The following is a 26,653-nucleotide window of genomic DNA, read 5'->3' on the forward strand; positions in this document are numbered from 1 at the left end:
CTGACAGTGGTCGGCATCACATTAAAGGTTAATTAAAACACCCTTTCAGCATTACTAGGTAAGCTCTTTGCTCTGTTTCCACTCTTGCTGCTAAGCTAAGCGAAATGACTGCTGGCCAGAGCCCGAAGCTTAATTTAAAGAACTGTGTTGAATCTCCTTAGAGCGACTTTTACAGTGAAGACAGTGATTTATAAACAGTTTTTGCTCAAAAAAAGGTGCTGCAAAACATATCTGGGCCTTATAATGAAGGAGACGCTGCTTAGTAAAAATGAGCTTTTCAGAAAAGAATTAGGGGAACACTTACATCACACACTCAGTCAGGGTATTGTTGGCTGAAACATGGAGGCCTGTGCAACTCTCCAGGGATAAACTTTCCCTGACAATCACTGACCTGCTGTCAGACCAGTCATGCTGGATGATGGTGTAGGCACAGCTTCTCCAGACTCTGTCACGTGTGCTCAGGATGAAGCTTGCTGTCATCTGCAAAGAGAATAAGGTGCCAGAAACTTCCTGTTTCTGGTGTTTTTTGTTGAATCCCAGTCAAGCTACGCATTGCTGGGCAGAGAGTACTGGTCCCACTAAAGCCATCCTCATGGAGTCTGATAGTTGGGACACCTGAGTAGTCTGATGGGGGTCATTTTTTTGGGGGCTCTGGCAGCGCTTGTCCTGTTCCTCCTTGCATAAAGGAGCAGATAGCGGCCCTGATCTTGTATCAAGGACCTTCTACAACCCTGTCCAGCTCTCGTAGAGTAACTCTCCTGGTATCTCCTCCACACTCTTGAGACTGTGCTGGGAGAGCAAACTTTCTAGCATTGGAACGTTTAGATGTGACATGCTGGAGGAGCTGGACTACCTGTGCAACCTGAATGAGCTGCAGGTACCGTCTGAAAGGCCACCAACAAAAAGCAAAATTAGAGAAAAGTCAATCAGGAGGTATAAAGAGACCTCCAACCTGTGTTTTGTCGTCTCTCCAATGAACCTGTTGGTCTTTGCTCCCTAACAGAAGTGACTGATAATCGTAAAGTTTGCCTGACTTTGTGTTGTATTGTATTGATCAAGTGTTCCCTTCATTTTTTTTTGAGCAGTGTAATTAAAACTTCACCATGTTTGACTACTCTGCAGTGAGACGTTCATCATTATTTGGCACTTTTGTGTAAAATTAATATTAATGATCACCGAGGCATAAAAACTGCATGTATGAAATCAGTAAAACACATCTAATTTAAAACTTGCTAAAAAAGACCTCACCTTGCCTTACCTAGTATAGAATAAATTAGTGTAGTTCTTATAAAAACAGTGTAAGTTTGTTTTCTAGATCTAAATCTCTGCGTGGACTAGCTGTTTATTCCATTTCACACCTGTTGAGGCAGCTACTTCTCAAAGTCATATTAAAATGACGTCACAGTAAATCGGCACGTTGGAGAAAAAAAATTACACACTTGAGTCGTTATTCTTTATGAAATTTCCAAGTGTAAACAGTGCAACTTTTATTGATTTGAATTAAGTTTCTATGACACAGTGCATATTGCTGACATTGCTCTGCACCTTTAACCACACATCAACAACCTTGTTTTTATTCAATGATGTAAAAATAAAAGCAAAAATAGTTATTTATCTAACCGGCAAAGAAATGTCTGCAAGTTAAAAGAAAGCCGTAATGACGACGAATGATACAGTGAAGCGCAGTCGCTGCACACCTTCAGTTTTTACATGAGTGCAAATGTGACATTAAAGCTGTAATCAAAAGGGATGGCAGTCCTGCCACGTAAAGCTGTGACGCAGGTTTGTTAAAAATACACGAAGAGACTAAGAAAGAATACAGTCCACCGTCAGCGTGCGTACTGAAGCCATTAATCTTTTGTTTGCCAATCAGCGTCATCCATCCAGCTCCGAGTAGTCCAGTTTGGCTCTTGCAGGACATCTCGTTGCCTCCTTTCTGATAAATCGTGGACAGTATTTTGTGTCTTTACACCAATCAGCAAGTGAAAAAGTCAAACATCTGGTGGTACCTCCTCTGGGTTTTGTGTGGTGTATGTCCTTTAAAGGAATTAAATTAAATTAAAGGAACTGTGTGGCTACTTTATGTGAACAAACGGGTGTTTACATTCACTGCTTCAAAGAAAACTTCATCTTGGATTTTTTTGATCAAAAGCGATGAATGCCACAAAACACTGACAAAGGCTGCATAAACAAACTGGATAAAAATTAAAAAAAATGGACGTCCATGTGAAGCCTAAACTTCTGCATTTTGCAAGCTTTCACTCAGATGGCACAAATGAAGGGTAAATCTGACTTAAAACAATCAAACTGTAGAGTCAAAATTTACCAAAATTACCAAAAAGTTTTAGTAAATAAGATAATAAACCAATTGTGAAGCATTTGCCAATGTAAAAAAAATGATTGAGTGCATTTTCTTATACACTTCTGTGCAATCCAATTACTTTTTACAACCAAAGGTGGTGCCCCCTGCTGGCCAGTAGAAGGAATGGCAGATTAAAACACTTTCAACAACACATTTTTAAGCTCACAAGGTTACATCCATCTTTTCTATACAGTCTGTGCTCAAAAATGACTCCCCTTAGTGCGCTTCACCAACTGTACACTGTTTTATTTGTGTGGCCAAATTTAGAATAAGTGCCCTGAAAGTGTCCATTATTTTGTAAAAATTCATAAAATTAGAGTGAAAATATCCAGTAAACTGCTGGATGTTCATCAGAAGTAATAAATGAGTGAACAGTAGTGATGTGGGACTCAGCAGTAGTCACCCTTTAATTTGTGCCCACAGTGCTGCACTTGTTAGCAGACATACCACTCTCACATGTCCAATCACTGGACTTTTTTTCCTTCTGTTTTTTCATAACAAAGGGAGCCAACAGTACACATTATGGGATAGAGAGGACTTTGCACTGTGTTTGAGAACATGCATACGCAACCAAAAACTCCCTATTGCCCTCCGGTGCTACTAGAAGTGAATAACAAAGGGCTAGTTTGGACTGTCAGACGAAAACAGGACTACACCTTGGGACTAATCCACAAGTAAGACTGCTGTGAGTTACAGCTCTATTTACACCACCTCAAAGTTGAACTCTACCATCCAGAAAGCTTCTGGGTGTCATCTGACACAGCATGAAACTGCTTGCTTAGACTTGCTCGAGTTGGTTAATCCCACACAATCAGCATTTATTTCCTCTAAACTGCGTTTGCTTGCCTTAAAGTGTCCAACATGACGCAACTAGAGTCTGACATGATGTTTAGGGACTAGATTATCCAGTTCATGTCTCTGCAGGTTCATATGCAAGGCAGACTGAAAACATTAAAACCATTTTAGAAATTGGTAGTAAATGGGGCGCAACCGCAGTTCTTAAACATCAGCGCTGAGATGAAACGATGGCAAGCCCACAGCACCCTCTACGACTTCCTCCTAAACTGGTGTCTTAAGCCAAAACACCATTCTCGCTTTTATAAAGGCACCGACATAAAGTTTGCACACTTACTGAAAGAAATTTGAAATCGTTAACCCCACAACCTCAGCACGCGACAAAGCCCTTGACCACAACTGCTAATCTAATGCCGCGCATCACCCTGCACCCATTTCCCCTCAGCATCATAGTACTTCAAATTAGAAAGAAAGAAAGAAAAACATGGATGGTACTAAATTTATCCACCTGCTGGAAGCGTTCATAAATCAAATTTGTAACTGTTATTTAATCCCTTTCAGTCACCAATAAGAGAAACAGTGAGAATTTAGCCACTTTCTTCATCTGGGTCCCCAGAAATATGTGATGAGAGAGCAGCCAGGCTGTAAACAGTGAACCACAGCTGATGTGAAAGAGCTCCTGATCAACACAAGGGAGGAAATCCTGAGAACGAATGATTCTCCTGTGGAAATTAATGGAATCGTTCATCCACACTTCTTTTTTTCCCCTCTTTTCATTTGTCCGTATCTTTGTTTATGCAATCTATTTTCATCTATTAAGAAAATATTTGTGGAAGGTTAAATGAAAATATACAATTATTAATACAATAGAATACAGAGCTATGTGTTAAAGGTGATTTAAAAAAACAAAAACAGAATTGATTGTATCTCCCTTTACAATACACACATTTTCCTTGGTTAAAAGGCAAAAGAGGTAAAGTGTATGAGAAAAAGGCAGCCTGTTGTAGTCCAGAGGGCTGGTGTTTGAGGATTAGGCGATTGCTTTTGCTTCTGGTAAGAACGCCTCCCAGTACTTTATCAGCTGGAGAGAGAGGAAAAACCAACAACAAAAACAAAGAAAAAACAGGAGTCTTTAGACGCTAAATTAATTGAGAATTTTGAAAAGTAAAACATCACAAAAAAAATGTAGCCTGTTATATCTAAAAAAAACTGTCCAGTAAATGACTTGATGCATGCTCAATCATCCAGGATGGAAATCCCAAAAGGTTGATTCTGTTCATCTGGACGCAGCGTTTTCAGTGGGAGAAACGTTTCATCACTCATCCAAGTGACTTCTTCAGTCTCAGCTGACTGCAGGTTTCCCAACCTTATAAACAGTACATTTGCATAATGATTGAAACGAGCCCACTCTAGTTTCAGTCATTGTGCAAAGGTACTGTTTATAAGGTTGGAAAACCTGCAGTCAGCTGGGTCCAGTAAATGACTTTGTCACTTTTGTGAACCAAAGAAACAATTTAAAGTTGCTACTTTGGGCTCTTTCATATAAATAATCAAAACTCCTAAAATCCAAAGTAAGCACACAAATACATTTACATAATATGTATTTCAGTGTATCACAAATCACGAATATCTTTTAAAAAATGAATTTGATAATGATGTGTTGCATTAACATTCATGTTTAATTAATTTCTAATATTCATTAACCATTGAAGTGAATGTAAATATTTGGTTATTTGTTAATTTTTTCTCAGACTTTTATTTGATAAAAGTTTTCATGAACTTGTCTATTAGTCATACTGGAGTCTAAGCGGGATTAGCCTCAGTTTTCTAACAAACTACTTTACATAGTAACCAGAGCCTCACTGGAATAATGAAAAAGCATGAAGCACATGCATAAAGAATAGTAAAGAAAATACCATTTAGGGAACCAGAGTGATAAGTGCAAAAGTTAAATACAAAATAAAAATGTTTGCAGATTTACCGAGTCGTTTACTTATTTTGAATTTTGGGAGTTTTGGTCCACACAGAAACTCAAATATTCTTTAACTGCTTTATTTAACTTTTTTATATAAAAGCATGTAAAGCCTTGTTCCTGCCATCTTACCTTACTTATTACCTCGTGTGTGATTTACTTTTGAAATTGTCAACTTCTGTAGATTATCTGTGATGCTCAACAGTTAAAAACTGACCTAAATCCAGTGCAGTACTTACAGGTTTATGAATATGAAAATGCTGACTCACTCACCTGTTGCTGAGATTGAAGCAGACACTCCAAATACTTGATAACTTGTCTTTTGCAATTCTTGGTCTTTTCTCTCTGTTAGGAGAGATTTTTCAGAAGGATTTATCACTCTCAGCCCGTTCAGCTGTCTGAGCAGTTACTGATGTGGATACCAATAAGAATGAACACTGGTACCTCAAAGCGAATGACTTCCTTGCGAACAGTTGCAGAAACTCTTTCAAAGTCTCGTTCGTACTGCGTCACTTTGGCCTCCCACTGTTTCCAAAGATATAAATCACAGAGGAGTCTTAAACCAAATACAGTGCTTCACATACAGAGATCGTGCAGCAAAAGCTATGGAGTGATTAACATCAAGCTAAGAATGAACCAAGGATCAGAAAAATTAAAGTTACTACAACGTTGTTCCCAAACTTGGAGAGGCCTCATCAAAGGAGGGTTTCAGCCACATCCGAGCTATTTTTACTTTGTTGTTTTTGGCCCATGTCGTACCTCAGCGATCTCCTCCTTGGCCAGCTGCAGCTTATCGGGCTTGTTGGCCCACAGTAGTTTGGCCTCAGTCTCCCTCTTCTTCTGCAGCATGGACTGAGCATCCTGCCAGCGCTGCCACGCCTTCATCCGGTGATCAAAGGACCCCTGCAGGTCACAAAACTCACATCTTTTTACCTTCATGTACGTGCTTTTTAATATTTCACAATATTGGACATTTCACTTTCTATCACTTAAAAAAGCAAAACAAAACTTAAACAGCTGTGATCTACAGAAACTAGCTAAACAAATTCTCTTCGTACCCTCACAGCACCCAGCAGGCGGATGTAATCTGCAATCATTTCAGCAAAGGTGAAGGTGTCGCTTGCAGCTTGTTCCTGGTGTAGCTGCTCCATCTTGTCCTCCACCTCGGCCAGCTGGGAGAGGGCGCGGGACAGGGCGGTGTTGTCCTCTGCGCTGCCCAGCATGGCCGCACTTTTGGCGAAGCTCGCTGTGTTCAGTGACAGCTCTAGATTTCAATGCAAAGACAAGTGTTCTTCACACAAACATGAATACGAGAACATATACAAGAAATGAAAGCAGCAATTATGGGCTAAAAGGTGCATTCACACATTTTATTTTAGGTGGCATCATTCAAAGCTTTATAAAAGCTTTTATTAAAGGAGGAATAGTAATTAAAAAGTGTTATAATTAACAATGTTTAACATCTGAACACATTTCACTCTGGTGCCCCCAAGTGGCCAAAAACTGTACAAACACATCCGAATGATAACTGATGAGTCACTTTACAATTGGGAATAAAGACAACGGACCTTTCCTGTGAACCACCAGGGATTCGACCAGCGCGTGGAGCTTCCTGAACTGCTGGTCTGCAGATTCCACCTCCTGCAGCTTCTCCTCAAACCACTGCAGCACAACGCACCATTAGTATGACTCCAACACAACTGCAAGGGCTGTGAGCTCTATGGCACTACAAGCATCATTACCAAAGATAAAACTCTTAACTGTCAAAAATCAAACCATGAAACTGCAGCTCAGTTTATGCCCGAAAGTTCCACCAAAAGTCTCTGCTTTAGTATAAAGACTGAAAAATGCAGTGAAGAACATGACCGCACGTTTACAGCTGAACTTACCACGTCTGACTCGTTCATCTTGATGGTCATCTTGCTGACAGCGTCCGTCGCTTTATTGATCATCTTTAAGAAGCCGGCGCCGCTCAGAGCCTGAGTGCTCACTGCTCGAGGCAACTGCAGATGCATTAGTTGTGTTAGCTGTGATGATTCTAAAACTCGGGCTGCAAACTGCGATATGAATGTTTTCAATATTTTACTGCAACTCCATCTTCCCCCATTGTCTGCACACCCAACCACTAATGCTTAGGTAAAGCACACTAGTGTGATGAAAGGTGTAATGTTTCTAACTACAAATACACCATTCATCCACTACAAAAACAGAGAAGTGAAACAAAACTGCATTACACCTCTTCAGGGCAGTAACTCGAGCTGAAACCAAACAAAATCCTCTTACTTCCTCTCTCTCCAGGAACTCTCTGACATCAGGGTCTTGGAGCAGCGACGGGTGATTTACCACCCGCTGCAGATACCTGTTCAATCAGACAACAGGGACACGCTTGATTTTCACGAGTAGTCTGGAAATTGCAACATCAGAATAGCACGAGAGCATCAACGGGGAAGTGGTGGTGATGCTTTTGCATTAATTATATTCTTGTCACATCATGCTTCCTGTACAAGGGTCGGGACTCTGTGTTAGCCGCGCTAACTGGCACCTCATGCCATTCTTTCTCTTTTACCTTTCCAGAGCACCTCTTCTTCTCTCAACAAAGTCTGTAGACGATGAATCTTCCTTCCCCACTTTCACCTTTGTCATCCCTGCGCAAGATAACGATCATCACCACTTACGATTGAGAGCAGATTTTACATTATAATTCTAAGGAAAGCGTGAGATGCGATGAGTGCGTCAGCCTACCCAGGAGGCTCTTCTCTGGTGGTGGAGGCACAATGAATCCATTTGGTCCATGTTTTTCAGAGAGCTTCTCATAAAGTCCGAGGAAGTCGCTGAAGCGTCGCCTCACTGTGAATGTCTTGTTGCGAAACATGGGCAGTGTGGTCTGAAACAGACATTAATGGAATTTATGTACCCAGCAGGCTTGTGTTTGCTCCAATACTCCACTAAACGTGTGTCGCAACCTTTGTTTTCCCTTTAAGAGCAGAGCACGGGTGTGTCTCCAACAAGGCACTCATCAATATTTCATCTTTGGTCAACTTTAACCAACTTCAAGTAAAATGATGAATAATGACACATTTTTACCTGTGTGGATACTTTGTAGGCCATGTAGGCATTCATACCATCCCCTGAAAAAAAACAATACATACATCATTAAATGTCCCTGACTGTATAAATACATACAAAGATTACTCAGTGAAGTGATCTTTAAACATCAGGCAAGCTACATTAAGAAATACAAAAACAATAAAAGCCTCACCTATCTTTTCTGGATCTTTGACAGAGACAAAGATGTCAAATTTGTCTTCCTCCTCTTCCTCTTCCTCCTCTTCCAACTGAAACAAATTTTGAGCATGAAAGTGAAACATGACATGAAAACCATGGCTGAACAGTCAGCTTCTCCCACCGCATTTTGTTGTGGTGGGATGTTAAACAGGTTAAACCGCAGTTGGAAAGAACCTGGTGCTGCCCCAGTTTTCTCATTCTGATGTTTGGGCAGAGAGTTAACATTTAACCTTGTTAAAAACCAACAGGTTTTAACAAGGTTAACTATAGATCCAAATCTGTCATTTTAAAAATCAAACGAACAGCTTCTAACCAAATTGAAACTTTAAGTATGTTTTTAAAAAAATAAATAAAACCAGTTTCTTCCTCCAGATGAGGACATGTTTGATTTGAATCTTTACTGGATTAGAGTCTATATGAATGCACCTGACCAGCACCTAAAGATGTTAGACACTCTCTGCCACTGTGCTTTATATTTTATTACTGGCTTCAGAAGCTGAATACACCACTGTTTCCTGTTTCCTGTAAATAAGTGTGCATCTCTGTATGTCCTCAGACTTTCCATGGGCTGTTTTGTTTCAGTATATAAATCTCAAAGAGACGTTTAGCTGAATAAATAAAGGATAGAATAAACTGGTGTGTATATTTATTAAATACTTGGAAACTATTTCATGGGCTCACACTCGAAAATCTTTGTCTGGGTTTAAATCTGAGCTCACCTCTTCCAGGGCAGGAGGCTGTGGCTTGGCGAGGCTGGCAGCTGCTGGCAGAGAGGTGGGGGCGGGAGCAGATGGCTTGGCCGTCGCCTCCTTTTTTCTCTCATTCCTCGGACTGTCGAGAGAGAGCTCCACCGTGGCCTCTGCTAGAGGGGAAACGTGCAGTAAGATATCCATTATTTCCCTAGTACAGTGGAGCTGCTTTTACCACAGTTACCAAAGTCTACCTTTAAGTATTTACAGAGATTCTGAGTTCTGTTCCATGTGTGGTGATCTGGAGCACAAACTGGAGCTGCTTCTGTCATGCCTCAACAGGACCATCTGTGTTGGTTTCTTAATCACTTATTTACACCAGACTGAAATTTGTGTTTTCCATCTCAGGTGTCTGACACAAATATACACCGAGGGTTATGTTAAGCCTGTGGATTTAACTGAACTTTGCATTCAGATGGTCCCATGTTCTTAATTGAGGTGTCCTCATCCTGGCTTTGGTGTCAGCCATGTGTTAACATCATGATGCACCGAAAATCATGATAGCTGCTTCTAGTTAAACATTGCTGTACTGGACTTTTAAGAGGGCTACTACTCAAAGGTTTTTTTATAAGTAATCTGAGCCACTCTCCCATAACCGGCACAGCCCAGTACAAAGTTTCAAACTCAATGCTGGCAAAACAGTTATTTACAATGAAGCAAACATTACTTTCCATGCTGTTGTTTCAACTTTAGGAGGCGTTCATCAACATTTTTCCAGCCTAGAGCTCATTTTATCCTCTATACAGATGTGATTATGCACAAACCTCTATATGAACTTCACTGAACCTGTCTTGAATCATGACTTTAATATAAAGACCAACTCTAGGCTTAAAACTTTGGTAACATAAACCGAATGAAAATAAAAAATAGAATAAAATAAGGTGGACCCACCAGCAAATATATCCCCATCCTCCTCAGAGTGGACTCCATTGGTCTTGGAGTTGACGGTGCTGGTGACGCTGGGTGTGGAGGCAGCTGCCTGACTGAAGATATCAGCTGGCTTACTGTCTTGCAGCGGTCCCCCAGCAGTAACTTTGGTTGTGACAGATTTCTCCTTCTGCTCTTTAGGGACGGGTTTCTTTGAGATGGCACCCAGCGGCTCGCCAAACACGTCCTCGTCAGGTTCACCGAAGAGGCTTTTTTGCAGCTGCTTGGCAGGCTTGGTCTGCAGCGGCTCTGCGAAAATATCACTCCCTTCCTCGTCGTCAAAGAGATCAACGTTTGCGCTGCTGGGTTTTTTGGCTTCAGCAGCTGGTGGAGCATCGCTAAAGAGGTCAACCAAAGGGTCGGCAACTTTACTAGTAACAGGCTGTGAGTCACCACTTAGGTCGATAACTGGAGCGGTGGACGTTTGTTTTGCTTCCTGCTGACTGAGTGGATCTATAACGCCAGCAGTTACTTCACTTCTATCAATTGTTGCTTCAACAGTAACATCTGCCTTTACTACTTCCCCTCTCTGGGCTCCAGTTTCGCTTCCCAATATGTCAACGAAATCATCGGATTTTGTTGCAGCTGCAGCTACAACGCTAACATTGTTTGTCAGGTCAAAAAAATCATCTGAGGGTTCACTCGCTGGCTTGTTTCCTGTTTGGCTGCTCATTGGCTCAATTAAAGGATCATTCATGATGTCACTGGGAGGCTTCATTGAAACATCACTGGTCGGTGTGGTGTCCATTTCGGTCACTGGTGATGTGCTCTGAAGGCCAAAAGGGGATGCTTAATGTCAATTGCTGTCATGTCACGTGTGTGTAGACAACAGACAATTCTTAAAGTAATCCAAGACTCATGCAACAAGTTGATCAAAGTTTCAAATTTTAAAGACCTTTGGGGCTTTTTTTTTCTTTTCTTAGATCTCAATAGCTTCGCATAACACAATCTGGTCTCTAGGTAGCCAAATTAGATATTGGGTAACATCTAAACATCCAATAGCCATCCCAGCTACTGGGTGTGTCACTGACAGCAGAAACAATGTTTTCAAAATAAAAAACAAGGACTTTGTCACTGTAACCATTTCATTAGATAAGCCTTTACATTAGGGTTAGACTAATGTAACAGTCTAATGTAACAACGATTGCAGTGTTTAGGTTTTTGTTTACAGGGTAGTGAACAAAATGACTTAACAAACTTAAATGACTTGCTTCAAAGGCTGCTGATTCAGAAGATGAAAACAACTCTTGGATCCGTTACTCTGTGACCTTGGCTGGATTAAAGACAACTTTTTCTGATGACTTAATGGGCTTGATGGTTTCAGGTCATACTGACTAGAACATGCAGGATATTTTTGTAAGAAATGGTCATCAATGGAGTCAAAAATGCTATGCGTCATGTGTCATTAGCAAATGACTGTGTAGTTTCTTTCATTTCAAAGTCAGTCACATCCAATTTAGGAACGCGATGAACTACGTTTATTGCCAAGAAAGAAAATTCTCAGCTCAAGGTTTTATAATAGAGTTTTGTTAAATAATGAATGATGTCGTATTGGCTGTTTCCATCTTTTATATACAGTCAATAATATCTGCATACCTATACAGTTTAAGAAATAAGCCTGTCAAGCAAGAATGGTAGCATTTATCTGATAACCTACCACTCCACATTACTATTTATTATTATTATTATTATTATTATTATTATTATTATTATTATGTGACATACAGGGAAACTGCCAGTGTTAAATTTTTTCAGTACTAGTGGAAAATTAATGTACAATGACTAATAACTGTATTTAGTGGTCCCAAAAATATTTCCATTTTATCTGTATATCTGTCGCCCCTTATTAAAAATGAAAAATGTGAATTATACTCTTTAGACAAAAAATGCTTAAAAAAATAGTAATACATCCCCGAAACTTCTTTTTATAGGAAGTCAAGTCACTCTGGCTGCTGATACATTTCCAAACATCATTTCAGGCATGAGCTCTGACACCTAAAACATCCATAAAATGCTGACTGAGGGTTTCCGTGCAGCAGCGAGTTCAGTGTTGTTAGGAGAAAAAAATCGAAGACAGCAACTTTCTCATGTATCCTCTGAACTTTGACTGTAGGAAAACATCCGGGTTCTGACCATGTGACCACACCACGCTCACATGACAGGAGGCTGCCCGAGCCAGCGTACAATCCTTATTTTAGGGGGAGAAATACGTAAATAAAATTGGGAAGCTGACTTAACCCACTAATAAGCATCGTGAAATAACACTATCACCTCCCTTACTGTGTCAGCTCTCACAGAAACCACACACAGACCTCACTGTCTGCAGATTTCACCTCACCTACGCATGGCGTGAAAAGTCTGCACGTCAAAAAAAATGCTGAGGACACCTTCAGATTTAAAAGTTAGCTCGATAAAGTTTTAGAAGATTAAAAGAACTCACACATTCCATGCACCAAAACAGGAAGTACGGCGTTACCTGGTTTGGTTAACTGAATCACTGCGAGGGAGAACTTCAAAGAGCAACTTTCAGGGTGAAATCAATACCAGTGAGGGCGTTTGCAGAACTCCTAAAGCTCGTAGGCAGGTAGTAAGAAGTTTCTACAACAAATGCTTCGAAACATTAGGAAATGCTAAGAGTTTTGGAGATGACAATATCTTATGTCAACATTGTTTGTTATTTTTCCCCTGTGCAACTGCTTAACGTTGGTCAACATCTCCTAAAACTTTTGCCTCATTAGCTTTCCTAGCTAACTCTGCATTAAGTTAACGAGTTATCCAGACCTGACCGCTAACAGCTAGGTCGACTCCACCAGTACGTACCGTACTCCCGAAGAGGTCCTCGTCTTCATCACTGTCGCGGCCTCGGACTTCTTCAGTGTCCAGCACATCTTGGTCCTCGGAGTCCGGGAATGGGGGAGGACTGCGCTCCGAGCTGGTCGCCATCTTCACTCTCTTTGAAAACACAAGGGGAGGTAACGTCAACTGCTCCCCTCTGCTCTCTGTCACACAGACGTGTTTCCTTCGGTTAGCAGCTAACGTTACCTTCGCCGTTTCTCAGTGTGGTTTACCTCGGCCGGACGGGGGTGTACACCTAAACTGGGCTGACTAGTGGAGAACAGACACTGCTCAGGACGTGCAAACCCGCCGCTGTCTTTTCACTTCCTGGTCCTACTCCTCCTACTTCTTATCAGGTTAGCTTCAGTGTTAGCTGTAGCCTGTAGACTTGGCAGTCATAGGACCGGACACCTCGCTCGGAGATTTAACGGATCTGGAGAGAAGTTAGCTAATCTACCCAGATCTTAAGTGCCCAGATTAGAGACACCCGACTTCTGTGGAGGAGATGTCCCGTCATAAGCATGCCGGAGATCCGGAGGCACGCCAGCCGCTTCTCACGGGACATCGCCTGGACGCAAGGGAGCTGGACTCGGATGAAGGTAAAGGCAGACAGTTTGTTTACTTGCATACGAAGATCCATAAAGAGGTCATTCCTATACCCCCCCCCCCCCCCCCCCACCACCACCACCACCACACACACACACACACACACACAAAGTAATTATATGTGTCAAAATTATTTATTATTGGTTTTTTTTAACAAAAGTAAGTGGCATCTCTCCTTATTTTGTTCAAATTCAGGTACCTAATATAGTTGTTTTTTTTAAACGTTATTATTGCTGTATAAGCTTACTAATATTTTACACCTATTTTTTTTTAGACTTTTTTTTAAACGCTTTAAGTCTTTACAATAAGTTGTGTACCTGAATTGGTCCCCTTCATGGGTCCTCTAGTTACTACTTCTTTTTTTTTTGTTTGTTTTAGGAAACCATCTGTCACTCTTTCATCAACCTTTCAAAATAATATTTCTCTGATGTTTTAAGGCTTCCACTCGGCTTACCCTTACTGACACTGTAAACTGATATTGGGTTGCAATTCTGGTCACCTGGCCTATAGAGATGTAAAAAATAATATTTGTTATATATATATATATATGTATATATATATATATATATATATATATATATATATATATATATATATATATATATATATATATATATATATATAGTTAGGTTTTTCAGCTCTAGCCTGATATGGATAGCTTACCACCACGTGTATGGCATACGTTCCAGGGCACATGGTGCAGCCAACGTAAAATTATGAAAATATTAACAAAACAAAAAATCTTTAGAATACATAATAAAGCATGCTATTTGTCCATTTAAATTGAAAGTACTTGCAGCTTCAAAAATTACTTACTTACTACTTTCTCCACCTTTTACATGTTTGTTTGTTTCAAAATTAATTGAATTAAACAAAATAATATACTAAGATGACAAAAATGAATAATTTAAAAAGTGACGAAATTTGTTTAACAAATTCTTTAAAAGAAATTAATTCAAATTGCATTTTAGTTTAAAACAGATCATACCTTCTCTTTGATAACACGTGCTTATTAACACACTCCTATACATTCATTTGCTGAGTAAATTCAGGAACATTTCACGTGGTATAAAATGTAAATATGCTAGTAATAGAGATGAGATACATTTTGCACACCTCACATGTGGAAAAGTTGGACCAGTATATTTTTGTAGCAGTTTAAAGCCTAAGAAGTAGTTTTAAGCCCTCTTTCAGATCAAATGTTAAAATATTTTTTTAAGGATGTTACTACTTTGAAATGGCTCTGAAAAGAATTTCCATTTCTGATACTCTGATTACTCTGTACTTTTACTTCTTAATCCTCAACATATATTTAAAGCGGTAAACAAATCTGTGCCTGATAAGTAATGGATGACTAACAGTTGATGTATTGATTTTTAAGAAGTAAAAAATGCTCATATTGATGTATCTGCTAATATTCTTACAACAGAAAAGAAGGATGGGGGATTTTTTTGTTTAAATTTACTACAATACATTTCATAATCCAGTTACATTTAACTTTAATTTTTTTCCACAAATGCGACTTTGCTGCATGTGCTGCAGAGAGTGCTGAGAGCCTCGTTTTCTGCGTAATATTCTGTGAAAATTGTTTTTGGCTTCGTCAGTGTATCAGCGAATGTTAGCTATTTGACCATATATCAAATCTGCAACAGCTAATATGAAAATAAAAATGTAATGAAGAGACAGGAGAAACACCCTTCAACAGTGTTATGCATTTTGATTTTCCATTGTTTGCCCACTAGAGGGCACTCTGCAACTTCCCTCAAAGAACACAACCAGCTTATCCAAGCAAACAAGCTATTTTTAAACTGCACTGTCTTATCTTAGTATTAACTCATAAATATCTACACATAATAAACGTTACAGAAATTTGGTTATACTTTGGTATCACTCTAAAAAATGTCATCCTACTATGAAACTTTCATTCCCAGTTTGGACTAAATTGTGATGTTGTTGGGGTTTTTTTTAATGATTTTTCATTATTTTGTAATATTTTGTAGCCAGATAATTATTATAACAGTTAGTTACTTGCCAGTTATTGCTAATTACATTTTCATTGCAACCATAGAAATGTATCAAATTATAAAACAGATGGAAACAACAACTCTGTCGTAACTTCATTAATATGTTTTAATGAAAGAAATGGTCTAACTGCAAAAAGCCTCATCAGCCAGTTACATGGCCCAGGCAAGCCTATTTGTCTTATTAAGTTAAGCTTATGGCTCGATTTATGCTAGTGCAATGAAAGTAAAACACTTCACCCTCCGTAAACTTTATACATGTTTGTGTTGTTACAGAATAAATATATATTGTTAGTGCTTGTTTTTAATATAGTTTGCTTCCAGTTTAAGAGAGGGACAACTTTGAGTATAAACTAGGTGAGAGGCTGACAGGATGTGGACAGAAAATGAAACTAGGCAGAGTGCACTGCAGAGTTGTTTTGATCAAAACTATGTGTGACTATGTGTGACGTATAGCAGAACTATATATACGCATTTGGCTTGTGATGCTTTAGACCTGTGGATGCTTGCTAGAGTCTGCAGCTCTCCTTTTCCGGAAATGTAGAATAAAGATGATTTTTTGAGCTTTGACCACACTGAGTCGGGGTCTTTCTCTGTCAGTGAAAGAATTTAAAAGAACCGAATTTGACAGAATTTGGCTCTGGACGTTGTAGGGCTATCCTGGTTGACACGCCTCTACAATGTTGCGTGGAGATCAGGGGCAGTACCCCTGGACTGGCAGACCGGGGTGGTGGTCCCCATCTTTAAGAGGGGAGACCGGAGGGTGTGTTCCAACTACAGGGGGATCACACTCCTCAGCCTCCCTGGGAAAGTCTATGCCAGGGTGCTGGAAAGGAGAGTTCGTCCACTAGTCGAACCTCGGATACAGGAGGAACAATGCGGTTTTCGTCCTGGTCGCGGAACACTGGACCAGCTCTTCATCCTCTCGAGGATACTTGAGGGTGCATGGGAGTTTGCCCAACCAGTCTACATGTGTTTTCTGGACTTGGAGAAGGCATTCGACCGTGTCCCTCGGGGTGTCCTGTGGGAGGTGTTGCGGGAGTATGGGGTGTCTGGCCCATTGCTACGGGCCATTCGATCCCTATACAACCATTGTAAGAGCTTGGTTCGTATTGCCGGCAATAAGTCGGACTTGTTCCCGGTGGGTGATGGGCTCCGCCAGGGCTGCCCTTTGTCACCGGTTCTGTTCATAATTTTTATGGACAGGATTTCTAGGCGCAGCCAAGTGGCGGAGGGCTTTCACTTTGGTGGCCTCAGAATCTCATCTCTGCTTTTTGCAGATGATGTGGTTCTGTTGGCTTCATCGGGTGAGGGCCTCCAGCTCGCACTGGAACGGTTCGCAGCCGAGTGTGAAGCAGCGGGAATGAGGATCAGCACCTCCAAATCTGAGGCCATGGTTCTCAGCCGGAAAAGGGTGGAGTGCCCACTCCGGTCGGGGATGAGTTCCTGCCCCAAGTGGAGGAGTTCAAGTATCTCGGGGTCTTGTTCGCGAGTGATAGGAGAAAGGAGCCGGAGATCGACAGATGGATTGGGGCTGCAGCTGCAGTAATGCAGACGCTGCACCGGTCCGTCGTGGTGAAGAGGGAGCGGAGTGTAAAAGCAAAGCTCTCAATTTACCGGTCAATCTACGTTCCTACCCTCACCTATGGCCACGAGCTGTGGGTAGTGACCGAAAGAACGAGATCGCGGTTCAGCTTCCTCCGAAGGGTGGCTGGCCTCTCCCTTAGAGATAGGGTGAGAAGTTCGGCCATCCGGGAGGGGCTCAGAGTAGAGTCGCTGCTGCTCCACATCGAAAGGAGCCAGCTGAGGTGGTTCGGGCATCTGACAAGGATGCCTCCTGGGCGCCTCCTGGGTGAGGTGTTCCGGGCATGTCCCACCGGGAGGAGGCCCTGGGGCAGACCCAGGACACGCTGGAGAGATTATATCTCTCGGCTGGCCTGGGAACGCCTTGCTGTTCCCCCGGATAAACTGGAGGAGGTGGCCGGGGAGATGGAGGCCTGGGCCTCTCTGCTTAGGCTGCTGCCCCCGCGACCCGGCCTCGGATAAAGCGGATGAAGATGGATGGATGGAATTTGACAGTGTGTATTTGGCTGCCTTATAGGTGAAGTCATTTTTGACAGAACAGCAGAAGCTGGTGGGCACGTACTGCAGAAACTGACGTATGAGGAAGCAGTGGAAAGAGCAGGTAATCTAATGTTTTTTGTTTTGCACTTAGTCATCGTAAATATGAGGAGAAAAGCATATGAAAAATAAGCTTATTTAAGATTTTAGGTATACACTTTATACCTTTAGAGGTGTAATACCTAGGTGTTTGTGGTTATGACATAAAATGAATATTTTATGCAACGAGTCAATCATGAATTGCTTCTCCCTTTGTTTATTCACTTTGCTCTCAGGTTTTGGTTTGTTCCATTGGCTGCTGCTGGTGGTTTGTGGTTGGGCCAATGCCAGCGATGCTGTGGAGATTCTTTGTGTTTCTTTTCTGCTGCCAACGGCACGCTGTGATCTCCAGCTGAGCTCCTCAGACATGGGCCTGCTGACAGCAAGCATTTTCCTCGGTGAATCATTTAGTCAACCACCCTAAACTCCCCTTCACAGAAAATGAAACAACTGTTTTTTTGGTAATAGGTCAACTGTTTGAAGCGGAACTTGGAAATGAGAAACCTTTTTTTTTTTTTTTTTTTTTTTTTTAAGTTTATTGATTTATGTGACGTAACACCACAAGACCTTACACAAGCCAAACACACAAGACGTTGTTAGCCTCTGCTCTCTGCTTATTTTGTAACCCTTTCTTATAAAACTGGAGCCATAACTGAATATACAACCATTTTATCAATATTATTAAGCCTCTGAAAATGTTGAACTATCAATAAAATCACTTTAATGTAATATTTTTATTAAATCCCTTCAATTAAAGCTGAAAATCTGCGCCTAATTCACATGTTGATTGTCAGATTTACAGTCCACTGTATACGGAGCAAAGCTGTCATTGTCCAAATACCTTTTTCCCTGACTGTAACTCAGTGTTTTGGGCAACTGACAGAGCCCACTGATTACACCAAGTTCATCTTTTTTTCCCGTTTTCCAGGAATGATGGTGGGTGGCTACATGTGGGGTTACTTGGCTGACCAGAAGGGGCGTCGCAGGGTTTTGATTGTGTCTCTGACAGTCAATGGGCTGTTTGGGGGTCTGGCTAGCTTGGCTCCATGGTTCTGGCTCTTCCTGTTGATGCGGTTCATCAGTGGCATTGGGTAAAAACATGATTTTTAATTCTTTTTTCTGTACAAGTTTACATTTTGCTAACACACATTCAACTGTTCCCAGGGCCACAATACTAGTGAATAATACTAGTAATACTTCACTTTGCAGACATTGTCACTTGAAGGACTGAACTATGAACTTGTACTCATATCCACTTTTGAGTAGATTTGTTTTCATATGTGATTTGTATATATTGTAATGTTGCTATTTTAGAATATTATATGTCACTGATTTGTGCAAAGTATGAATCTTTGTTGTAAAATGGTTTTATAATGGTGGTAATTCATGAATTTAAGTGATAATTTTAGAATCTATAGGAGACATAGGTGGTGTGGTTTTGACATCAGGCGGTGATGTTAAAAGGTATTTGGCTTTTTGATGACGATGGCATTGACGTTTTGAGTGGGCTCATTGCCTGATTGATAGTATGCGCGTGTGAGATGTCTAATAGCCAGAATCCTTAATTTGCTGAATCTGTATATATGTGCAAATGTGCATGAAGACTGTTTCTGTGTAGCAAATAAAGGTCACTGAAACATTCAAGTTTAGGGCAGTTCCACATTGGGAAGCTGCATCCTTCTTTTAGTTGTTTTAAATGTACTTCTGGTGTCATTAGAGGACAAAAATGCCCCTAATGGGGCACAAAGGTCAGTCAGATTAGTAATTCACTGGTTTGATTTTATTCAGTGTCATCATTTTTGAAATACCCAAATATAGCACAAGACATGCAGCATCCCTCCACGCTGTATTTAGAAACCATCTAAATTTTCTTTGTTAAACAACTAAAACAGCTAAAGAATAAACACCATGCTGTTCTCCTCTGCAGGGTCGGCGGGTCAATTCCTGTCATTTTCTCCTACTTCTCAGAGTTTATGCCCCGGCTGAGGAGAGGTGCGATGATCAGTTGTCTGGCCACCTTTTGGATGGCAGGAAACATCCTGGCTGCAGGTGGGAGCAAGGAGTATTCTCCATATAAAAAATTAATATAATTGTGGTTATGCCCCTTGCACAAGATGTTAAACTCAACTTCTCTTAAAAGAAACTGTAGGGGTTTTTTTATGAAATATTGACCATCTGTGTTTGCCTTTGTCTGCAGGTCTGGCCTGGCTGGTGATCCCCAGAACCTGGGTATATTTGTCTCTGGGAACACTGGACTTCAAGAGCTGGCGGGTGTTTGTGGTGCTGTGCTCCGTTCCCAGCATCACGTCGGCACTCATTTTCAAGCTGTTCATGCCTGAAAGCCCCAAGTTCCTCATGGAGGTATTGAAAGACCAAAATAATGTTTGTGTTGCTTGGATGCTTTTACTTCTGAGTTGTCTTTAGGATGATTTTTTGTGTTCTGTCTTTTCCAGGCTAACCGTGAGAAAGAAGCAATCCATGTTTTCAGATTGATGTTTAAGCTGAACATGAAAGGAAAAGAAAAGGGTCTTCCGGTATAAAATAAGTATATTACTATCTATATATCTAATAATTTTTTTAAACAAAAATAAAACCAACTTAAGTCAACAAAAAGCAAAGCCAAAGTGATGCAACTGACAAAGATAAGGTGGAATCAAAGAGAAGTGAAAGCTATTGTGTGTTTATATTCCACATGTGGTATTCTACAGTTTTGTTGAATCAGTAGCAAGCAGTGACTTTTACAGGAAGGTGAGCAGAAACAATGGCCAGCCCCTTTCCACCTCCAAATAAAGAGAACAAACATTTCTCCAGTGTTCAACACAACAACAAGAAAACTTGGACCAGATTAGAACATGATTTTGTGCTGCATGACTATCCTTTTGTATATGCTGACATCCTTATACATATTGCTGCAATCTGCACAGACATTTTCACCTGTCTGAACTCCTTCCTGGCTGACAAATTGTGAAATGTTAGCGCTTCTATAGTTATGTTTAAAAAATGTTAAGAATTAGATGACAATAGCAAGTACTATAATGTACTTTAATGTGTATTTTTAGATTTCACTGGGCAAGCACTGCTTGCCTTTACGAAACATCAGTCATCAGTCAACATTTCCTTCCTTCATGCAACTGTATAAAAGTACTGTAAGTGTAACAACTGTCCTCTGAACCCTTTTGTAGGAATTTGGTTTGCGTTCAAGTTCTACCCAAAAAGGTGACAAAGACAAGAGCAGAAGCTTGGGTTCAAGTAAAGAACGTCTTGCAAATATTTTGAAAAAGGTGATGTAATTTGTTATTATTAATAGTTTAACAGATTTTTAGAATGTCTGGTAGTACTGGTTTCAAGATTCAGGGTTTTGTTTATTTTAAAAAAGAATGGCTGAAAATGGTAAAACATGAGTATAAGATACTCAATCCTGAAAGATTTTAAAAAGGAGAGAAAAGTAGCAAAACACAAAACAATCCTCCCGTGTGACGATTGTTTTGTGTTTTGATTTGAAAAATTACCAAAAATAGTTGTAAATTAATTTGAACTGGTTTGTTAGGAATACTCAGAACTGGATTTGACCTTCTTAGCCCTTTCCCTGCCATAGTATTGTTATATATCACCCAACTTTGCTAATACTTTTTCAACAAACCATTTCAGATACCCAAAATGTTTTATGAACACAGTGCATTTTTTAATCATTTGGCCTCTGTACACCAAGATGTGATTTAAGTGAAGCATTTTTAATTCAAGGGTTTAACAAAAATATTCCATTAACTTTAGGATTTAAAAACACATTTTTATATACACCTGGGAATTTCAGTGGGATGAAAGTAACATGGGGGGTGTTTCTAATATTTTAATGAAAATACTTTATAGTCAGTGATTGCTGTTGCTGCTTGTTTGTTGGTATTTGTTCCTTCACTTTTGTCTTCAGTAACTGTAAATTATGCAGTTTTTGGCTAACATCAGGTGGCTGACCTGGCCACTGAAGAATATCCCATTTATGGTCTTGAGTTCTTGAGCGTAACCTTTGCTTTGCACCTTGTTGTACACCCTCTGTGTTTACGTTAATGACGGCATCCTTTTTTGTACATATGAAAATTATGCCTAACTTCTTGTGAGTGTTCTTGACTTGGTTAGCTGTTGTGTCATCCTTCACTTGATTTGTTTTCTGTGATTTTTCCCGGCTTTTTGTTCAGTGAATTAACAATACACCAGATTGTTCATTTGGCCACTCGTAAATTTGTGCCATCTTTTCAATAGGTTTATTTTGTTTTGCCTTTTTTTTTGTCTTTTTTTTTTTAGTCCAGTGATCCCTGCCTTCACTTTCAAAGACCTCTCTTTGGAATTGACATTGAGCGTTACCTTGAACAGTTAGCGGATGGTTTATCTGCTCAATTAGTCACGGAAAAATGAGGGAACAAGCCTTATCTGGCAATAAAACTGCACAGCAGTAAATTGTTCAATTGCTTTAAGCATCTGAAAACAGGGGACTTTGTATAGAAATGGCTTAATTCCTAAACAGTTAATACAACACTTCTGTGAACCCCTTGAATTAAGGTGGAAAACTTGACTTCAGTCAAGTTGTGATTATTTGGTTAATAGTATCCACTTGGACCAAACTGTATATATAACAAAAAGGAAAAGAGCTTTTGTTTGTTAAGCTATTGAGTAAATGTGAAAACACTGACAGTGCATGAGTAGTTTAGGCATTTCCTTTGTTTTTTGTTGGTTTACTTATGAATAATTTTCTTGTTAACTTGCAGGCTTTGGCTCCCATTAAAAAGATATTTCAGAGCCCTTTCAGATCCAGGAGTATCCCTCTTCTCATCATTTTCTACTCAATATCTTTTGGGTAAGAAATGGGCACCTATACATTCAGGCTGTGCTTCAGCTCTGTTCACGCTGTTCAGCTTCTGGGGGATTGTATCAGACTTATAAAAATAATACTACTAATGTGAGATAACCATTTGATAGGCATCACATCAAGTGATAGGGAACAATTAAATGGTAAACTCATATTTGCACATCTACTGTGGTTTTCTTATTTCTTCTTTTTTTACATTTTAAAACTTTCACACTTCACCCTTTATTCTAAATCAAAAGTTAAAATCTTTTGTTTTTGTGTGTGTGTGTGTGTGTGTGTGTGTGTGTGTGTGTGTGTGTGTGTAGTTACTACGGGCTGTGGATGTGGTTTCCTGAGCTGTTTGAGAGAACCGAAGACGGCGGCTCGCCCTGCGCAAATGTGTCCCGCCCGTCTGCAATGGTCAATGCAACCTGTGACACGGTCAAGACAGCAGGTGTGTTTCAGAGGATTCATGCTCATATTAGTGTTTTCATCCAGGCATCGCTGCTCACGGAGGCCAAGAAATCAGCTTTAACATTGACAGGAGTCAGTTTTTACAATACTTGAAAGGAAGAGAAAAGCAAATATTTGAAACTTAAAACAAGTGCAGGACACTTCTGCTTTACTCTTTAACCTGCTTTTATGTGACTTCCAAACAAGCTTAAAGCACCAGCTGACACTGGACTCACTCAGGAAATCTCAGAAAATAACTATTAATGTGTTGTCTTTTAGTCCTGTACCTGCTGTATCAGTAGCTTTTTATTTTACCAATGCACAGTTGTCGAAGGATGTTTGCTCAAAAGACCCAAGTTAATCTAATATGGAAAAATTTTGCAGTATTTTGAGTTGTTTATATTGAGTTGTTTTTTTATTTGTTTTTTCTGGTCCATCCATATCTCGCCACATGTCTTTCTCCTGTCCACACTCGTCTTCCTGTATTTGTCTGTTACCTCACAGTATATACGGATGGCTTCATCATAGCCGCGGCAAACCTGCCGGGTAACATCTTCACTATCCTTGTGATGGACAGCACCGGAGGAAAGGCTCTGCTTTGTGAGTTTTTTTTTCTTTCACAAATCAATATGTTTTCATGCCTTAACACTCTCCCATACATTTTGCATATAATCATAGGTTGTGTAAAAAAAAAGATCATAGCAGAGCCAATCCAGGAGAGCCATTCCACTTCACAGTAACCCACAGAAATTGTGGCCACAGCAAGTGGTGCTCAAGAAACAGTCCATGGAGTGAATGGAGCTACCCAGCTAAAATAATTGACATCTTGCTAGATGTTATTTAAGTTTTTGCAAATTTAATGCCAATCATATATCTAAGGCAAAATAGAGCAACACATGTATTTTTTTTATTTTATTTTTAGATGAATGGATTAAAGATACTCCAGAAACAACTGAGAGGTCCAGTTTATTCATTATAGTCCATTATAGGAAATTCTATTATCGTAACAGTCTGTTCTGCTGTAACGTTGTAACATAGAAGTCAGAGAGGATTGACTCACCTCCAGTGGACATTCAGCTTAATTTTTCCGGCTTGTTTCTTGTAAATAATTTATTCTCTGAATTTGTCAGTGAGTTGACACTTGACAGCATAAAATCTGTCCTTTTACAGTTCATCACTGTCTTTAAAACAACCCATTCATAGTTAAGCAAACGCTCCATCTTCATCTTCAAAAGCTTCGAGTCACGATTAAAGAAGCTCTCACACTACAAACAAATGTAGAAAATCAGAAAACCGAGCTGCTACAGAACGCCCACCTTTAAGTCAGTGTTTAACAAAAAAATCATACATTTCTTCATCTTTGTTACTTTCTCCAGCCGGCAGCCTGTTGTTGTCCAGTCTGAGTGTCTTCTTCATCTATGTGGTTCAGACCAAAGCTCAGAGTCTGATCCTGTCCTGCATCTTCAGCGGGGTGTCCGTGATCACCTGGAATGCGCTGGATGTCATAGGAACTGAGCTCTACCCAACAAAGCTACGGTAACCAGTCTCGAAACTCAGATTCAGCCATGTATAGAAATGTAAATCAAACTAAGATTTCTTTTTTTGTATTTTTTTTAATTGATTCACTCATCCATGGAGGTGTTTTATTCCAACTCAGAGAGGTCACATGCACATATACTGAATCTCTTTTCTTTCCATTTTTCTCTCAGGTCCTCTGCTCTTGGTTTCTTCACAGGCGTGGGCCGAGTGGCAGCGATCATGGGTAACTTGGTCTTTGGAAGGTTGGTGGATGCAAACTGTGCTGTCCCCATCCTGCTGGTGTCAGCCCTGCTGCTCACTGGAGGACTGGTGGGTCTTCTACTTCCACAAACCAGGCAGACAGAGCTCACGTGAACACTCGCATTGTTTTATTGGCTTCAGCTTCCTCTAAACATCCTCACAGATGGGTAGAACGACTTGAAGCTCTGTAATCTGTGTATTTTCTGGTTGAATCCTGTGCCTTCTGTCATCTTTTTTCTATGGTTCCTAATTTAAAAATTCCACTGCTAAAACAAATTGTTAAACAACGTTGCCTCTCTCTGCCTTCCAAGAATTACTGCGTTGGAAAGCTGAGAAAGAAGTGCCAGTGTGTCATTAAAACCTTTGACACCTGTAAAAAGTTTGTATGTAAATGACAAAACCCTGTATTCAAAGTGAGAAAATGGGGCCTTATTATCTGGTTTACTGAAGAGTGATGGATCGACTGTAGGTCTTGTGTTTTTGCTTTCCTGTCATGTTTAAGAAACTAGTTTTGTATAGTGAGTACACTGTTTTCATAAAGGGCTGAATGTGGACAGCAACAATACTCAGGTAGGCTCTGTCATATAAATGATGCTCAGTTGGTACTAAGGGGCCCAAAGTGTGCCAAGAAAATATCCCTCACATGTTTACACCATCACCAGCTTCCCAAACTGTTGATACAAGGCAGGATGGATCCATGCTTTCATGTCGTTTACACGAAATTCTGACCCTACCAGCCAGATTTTGCTGCAGATATTGAGACTCATCAGGTCAACCAACACTTATGTTTTCTAATTTTGATGAACCTATTTTGATATAGCCTCAGCCTCCTGTTCTTATCCGACAGGGAAATCAATTAAAACTGCTGTCTGTCCAGATGTTCACTTTGAACTTAAGTAGGTCGTCTTGACCGTGTCTACACACCGAAATGCACTCAGGTGGTGCCATGTGATTGGCTGATTAGATATTTGTCTTAATAGCAGTTGACCAAGTGTACTCAATAATGGGGCCAGTGAATGTATATTATGTCACAGTGGAGGATGCTCAAATTTAGTCTTATGCCTTGTCCCTAATAGGATCTACTCAGGGACACGGCTCTGGCTTTGAGCACACAAACACTCACTCAGGCTGCATTCAAATCTTCTGAATGTGAGGTTCAGCCAATCCGAGAAGGCTGACTTAGAGCAGCTGCAGTTTTTTGTCATGTCTCTTTTGAATTGTGAAAAAACAAGACCAAGGCCAAGTGTAAGATAAGTGCTATTAGTTTTTTTAAAAATCATTTTTAACTGTGAATCATGCTAAGCTGTATTAGTGCAATCTAAGAATAAAACCATGCAGCTAGAAAAAAAAACACATTTTAATAAGTTGCCTTCAAATATATGTCTGAATAAATGGCCTTATATGATGTTTTTGGAGGTTCATGACCTGCATAGGTGGTGTAATCAGCCAAAGTATCATAGCAAATGGTTTCCAAAAAGTCTGTACTTATGCACAGAATAGATTTTAGTAGGTTCAGTCTGATATTTTCCTGCACAAACTGGATTGGGCAAGTTTAGTTCAGTTTGAGTGGAAAACCAAAGATTTCAGAGTGCAGTGATGGGAAAGGACCAAATCATTTATAGACTACCTTAATATCTGCCTGAGAGACTACATTGATGATCCTATCAGGGATTTTGTAAAAATTTAAAGCAGATTTACAATTATTTTGTAATGCCTTAATCAGGTTTTTAAATAAATGCAGCTTTTTCTTCATCTCACATGTGTGTGTTTTTGCTGTTTTGTTGTATCAAATAAAAAACAAGAAAGACTTCCCACATCCTTCCTGCGTCTCTTTACCATGACGTCATGAACAACTTCATGAGGTCAAGGAAA

At 40.1% G+C, this 26,653-nt stretch overlaps 2 protein-coding genes across 6 annotated transcripts; one reads left to right on the forward strand and one right to left on the reverse strand.

Moving 5' to 3' along the window:
* Positions 1-1,429: 1,429 nt before the first annotated feature.
* snx1a (sorting nexin 1a) lies at positions 1,430-13,541 on the reverse strand. Of its 3 annotated transcripts, XM_006782431.3 has the most exons (16): positions 13,133-13,541; positions 12,911-13,042; positions 10,055-10,859; positions 9,134-9,276; positions 8,389-8,464; positions 8,214-8,257; positions 7,872-8,013; positions 7,696-7,774; positions 7,413-7,488; positions 7,019-7,132; positions 6,698-6,791; positions 6,188-6,393; positions 5,889-6,032; positions 5,574-5,654; positions 5,403-5,474; positions 1,430-4,238 (listed from the first exon to the last, which is right to left on the reverse strand). In XM_006782431.3, the coding sequence occupies exons 2-16, from the start codon at positions 13,031-13,033 to the stop codon at positions 4,188-4,190; spliced, it is 2,250 nt and encodes a 749-aa protein (XP_006782494.1). In that variant the 5' UTR covers positions 13,034-13,042; positions 13,133-13,541; the 3' UTR covers positions 1,430-4,187. The 3 variants fall into 3 exon arrangements, with proteins under 3 accessions (XP_006782494.1, XP_006782495.1, XP_035769843.1); XM_006782432.3 differs by having other exon boundaries at positions 9,134-9,273; positions 12,911-13,541; XM_035913950.2 differs by having other exon boundaries at positions 12,911-13,541.
* On the forward strand, positions 12,572-26,588 carry sv2 (synaptic vesicle glycoprotein 2). Of its 3 annotated transcripts, none has more exons than XM_087843285.1 (14): positions 12,572-13,062; positions 13,149-13,524; positions 17,654-17,737; positions 17,949-18,110; positions 18,641-18,803; positions 19,640-19,761; positions 19,910-20,073; positions 20,166-20,246; positions 20,895-20,993; positions 22,470-22,558; positions 22,876-23,003; positions 23,507-23,602; positions 24,379-24,538; positions 24,712-26,588. In XM_087843285.1, exons 2-14 carry the CDS (start codon positions 13,431-13,433, stop codon positions 24,893-24,895), a joined length of 1,626 nt encoding a protein of 541 aa, XP_087699411.1. In that variant the 5' UTR covers positions 12,572-13,062; positions 13,149-13,430; the 3' UTR covers positions 24,896-26,588. The 3 variants fall into 3 exon arrangements, with proteins under 3 accessions (XP_087699411.1, XP_087699412.1, XP_087699410.1); XM_087843284.1 differs by having other exon boundaries at positions 12,584-12,674; positions 12,829-13,524; XM_087843286.1 differs by lacking the exons at positions 17,654-17,737; positions 17,949-18,110 and having other exon boundaries at positions 12,572-13,524.
* The last annotated feature ends 65 nt before the right edge of the window (positions 26,589-26,653 follow it).

The sequence above is a fragment of the Neolamprologus brichardi genome, chromosome 7 (assembly GCF_056152115.1).
Source record: "Neolamprologus brichardi isolate AB-2024 chromosome 7, ASM5615211v1, whole genome shotgun sequence".
Lineage (NCBI taxonomy): Eukaryota > Metazoa > Chordata > Actinopteri > Cichliformes > Cichlidae > Neolamprologus > Neolamprologus brichardi.

Bases quoted from the DNA above. Each gene is read 5' to 3' on its own strand.
- sv2 (XM_087843285.1), top strand. From the start codon at position 13,431: ATGTCCCGTCATAAGCATGCCGGAGATCCGGAGGCACGCCAGCCGCTT. The intron at 20,074-20,165 runs GTATTGAAAGAC...TGTCTTTTCCAG, and splicing joins GCCCCAAGTTCCTCATGGAG to GCTAACCGTGAGAAAGAAGC. The intron at 23,603-24,378 runs GTGAGTTTTTTT...TACTTTCTCCAG, and splicing joins CGGAGGAAAGGCTCTGCTTT to CCGGCAGCCTGTTGTTGTCC.
- snx1a (XM_006782431.3), bottom strand. From the start codon at position 13,033: ATGGCGACCAGCTCGGAGCGCAGTCCTCCCCCATTCCCGGACTCCGAG. The intron at 5,655-5,888 runs GTACGACATGGG...CTTTGGAAACAG, and splicing joins CCAAGGAGGAGATCGCTGAG to TGGGAGGCCAAAGTGACGCA. The intron at 4,239-5,402 runs GTGAGTGAGTCA...CTCTCTCTCCAG, and splicing joins TGCTTCAATCTCAGCAACAG to CTGATAAAGTACTGGGAGGC.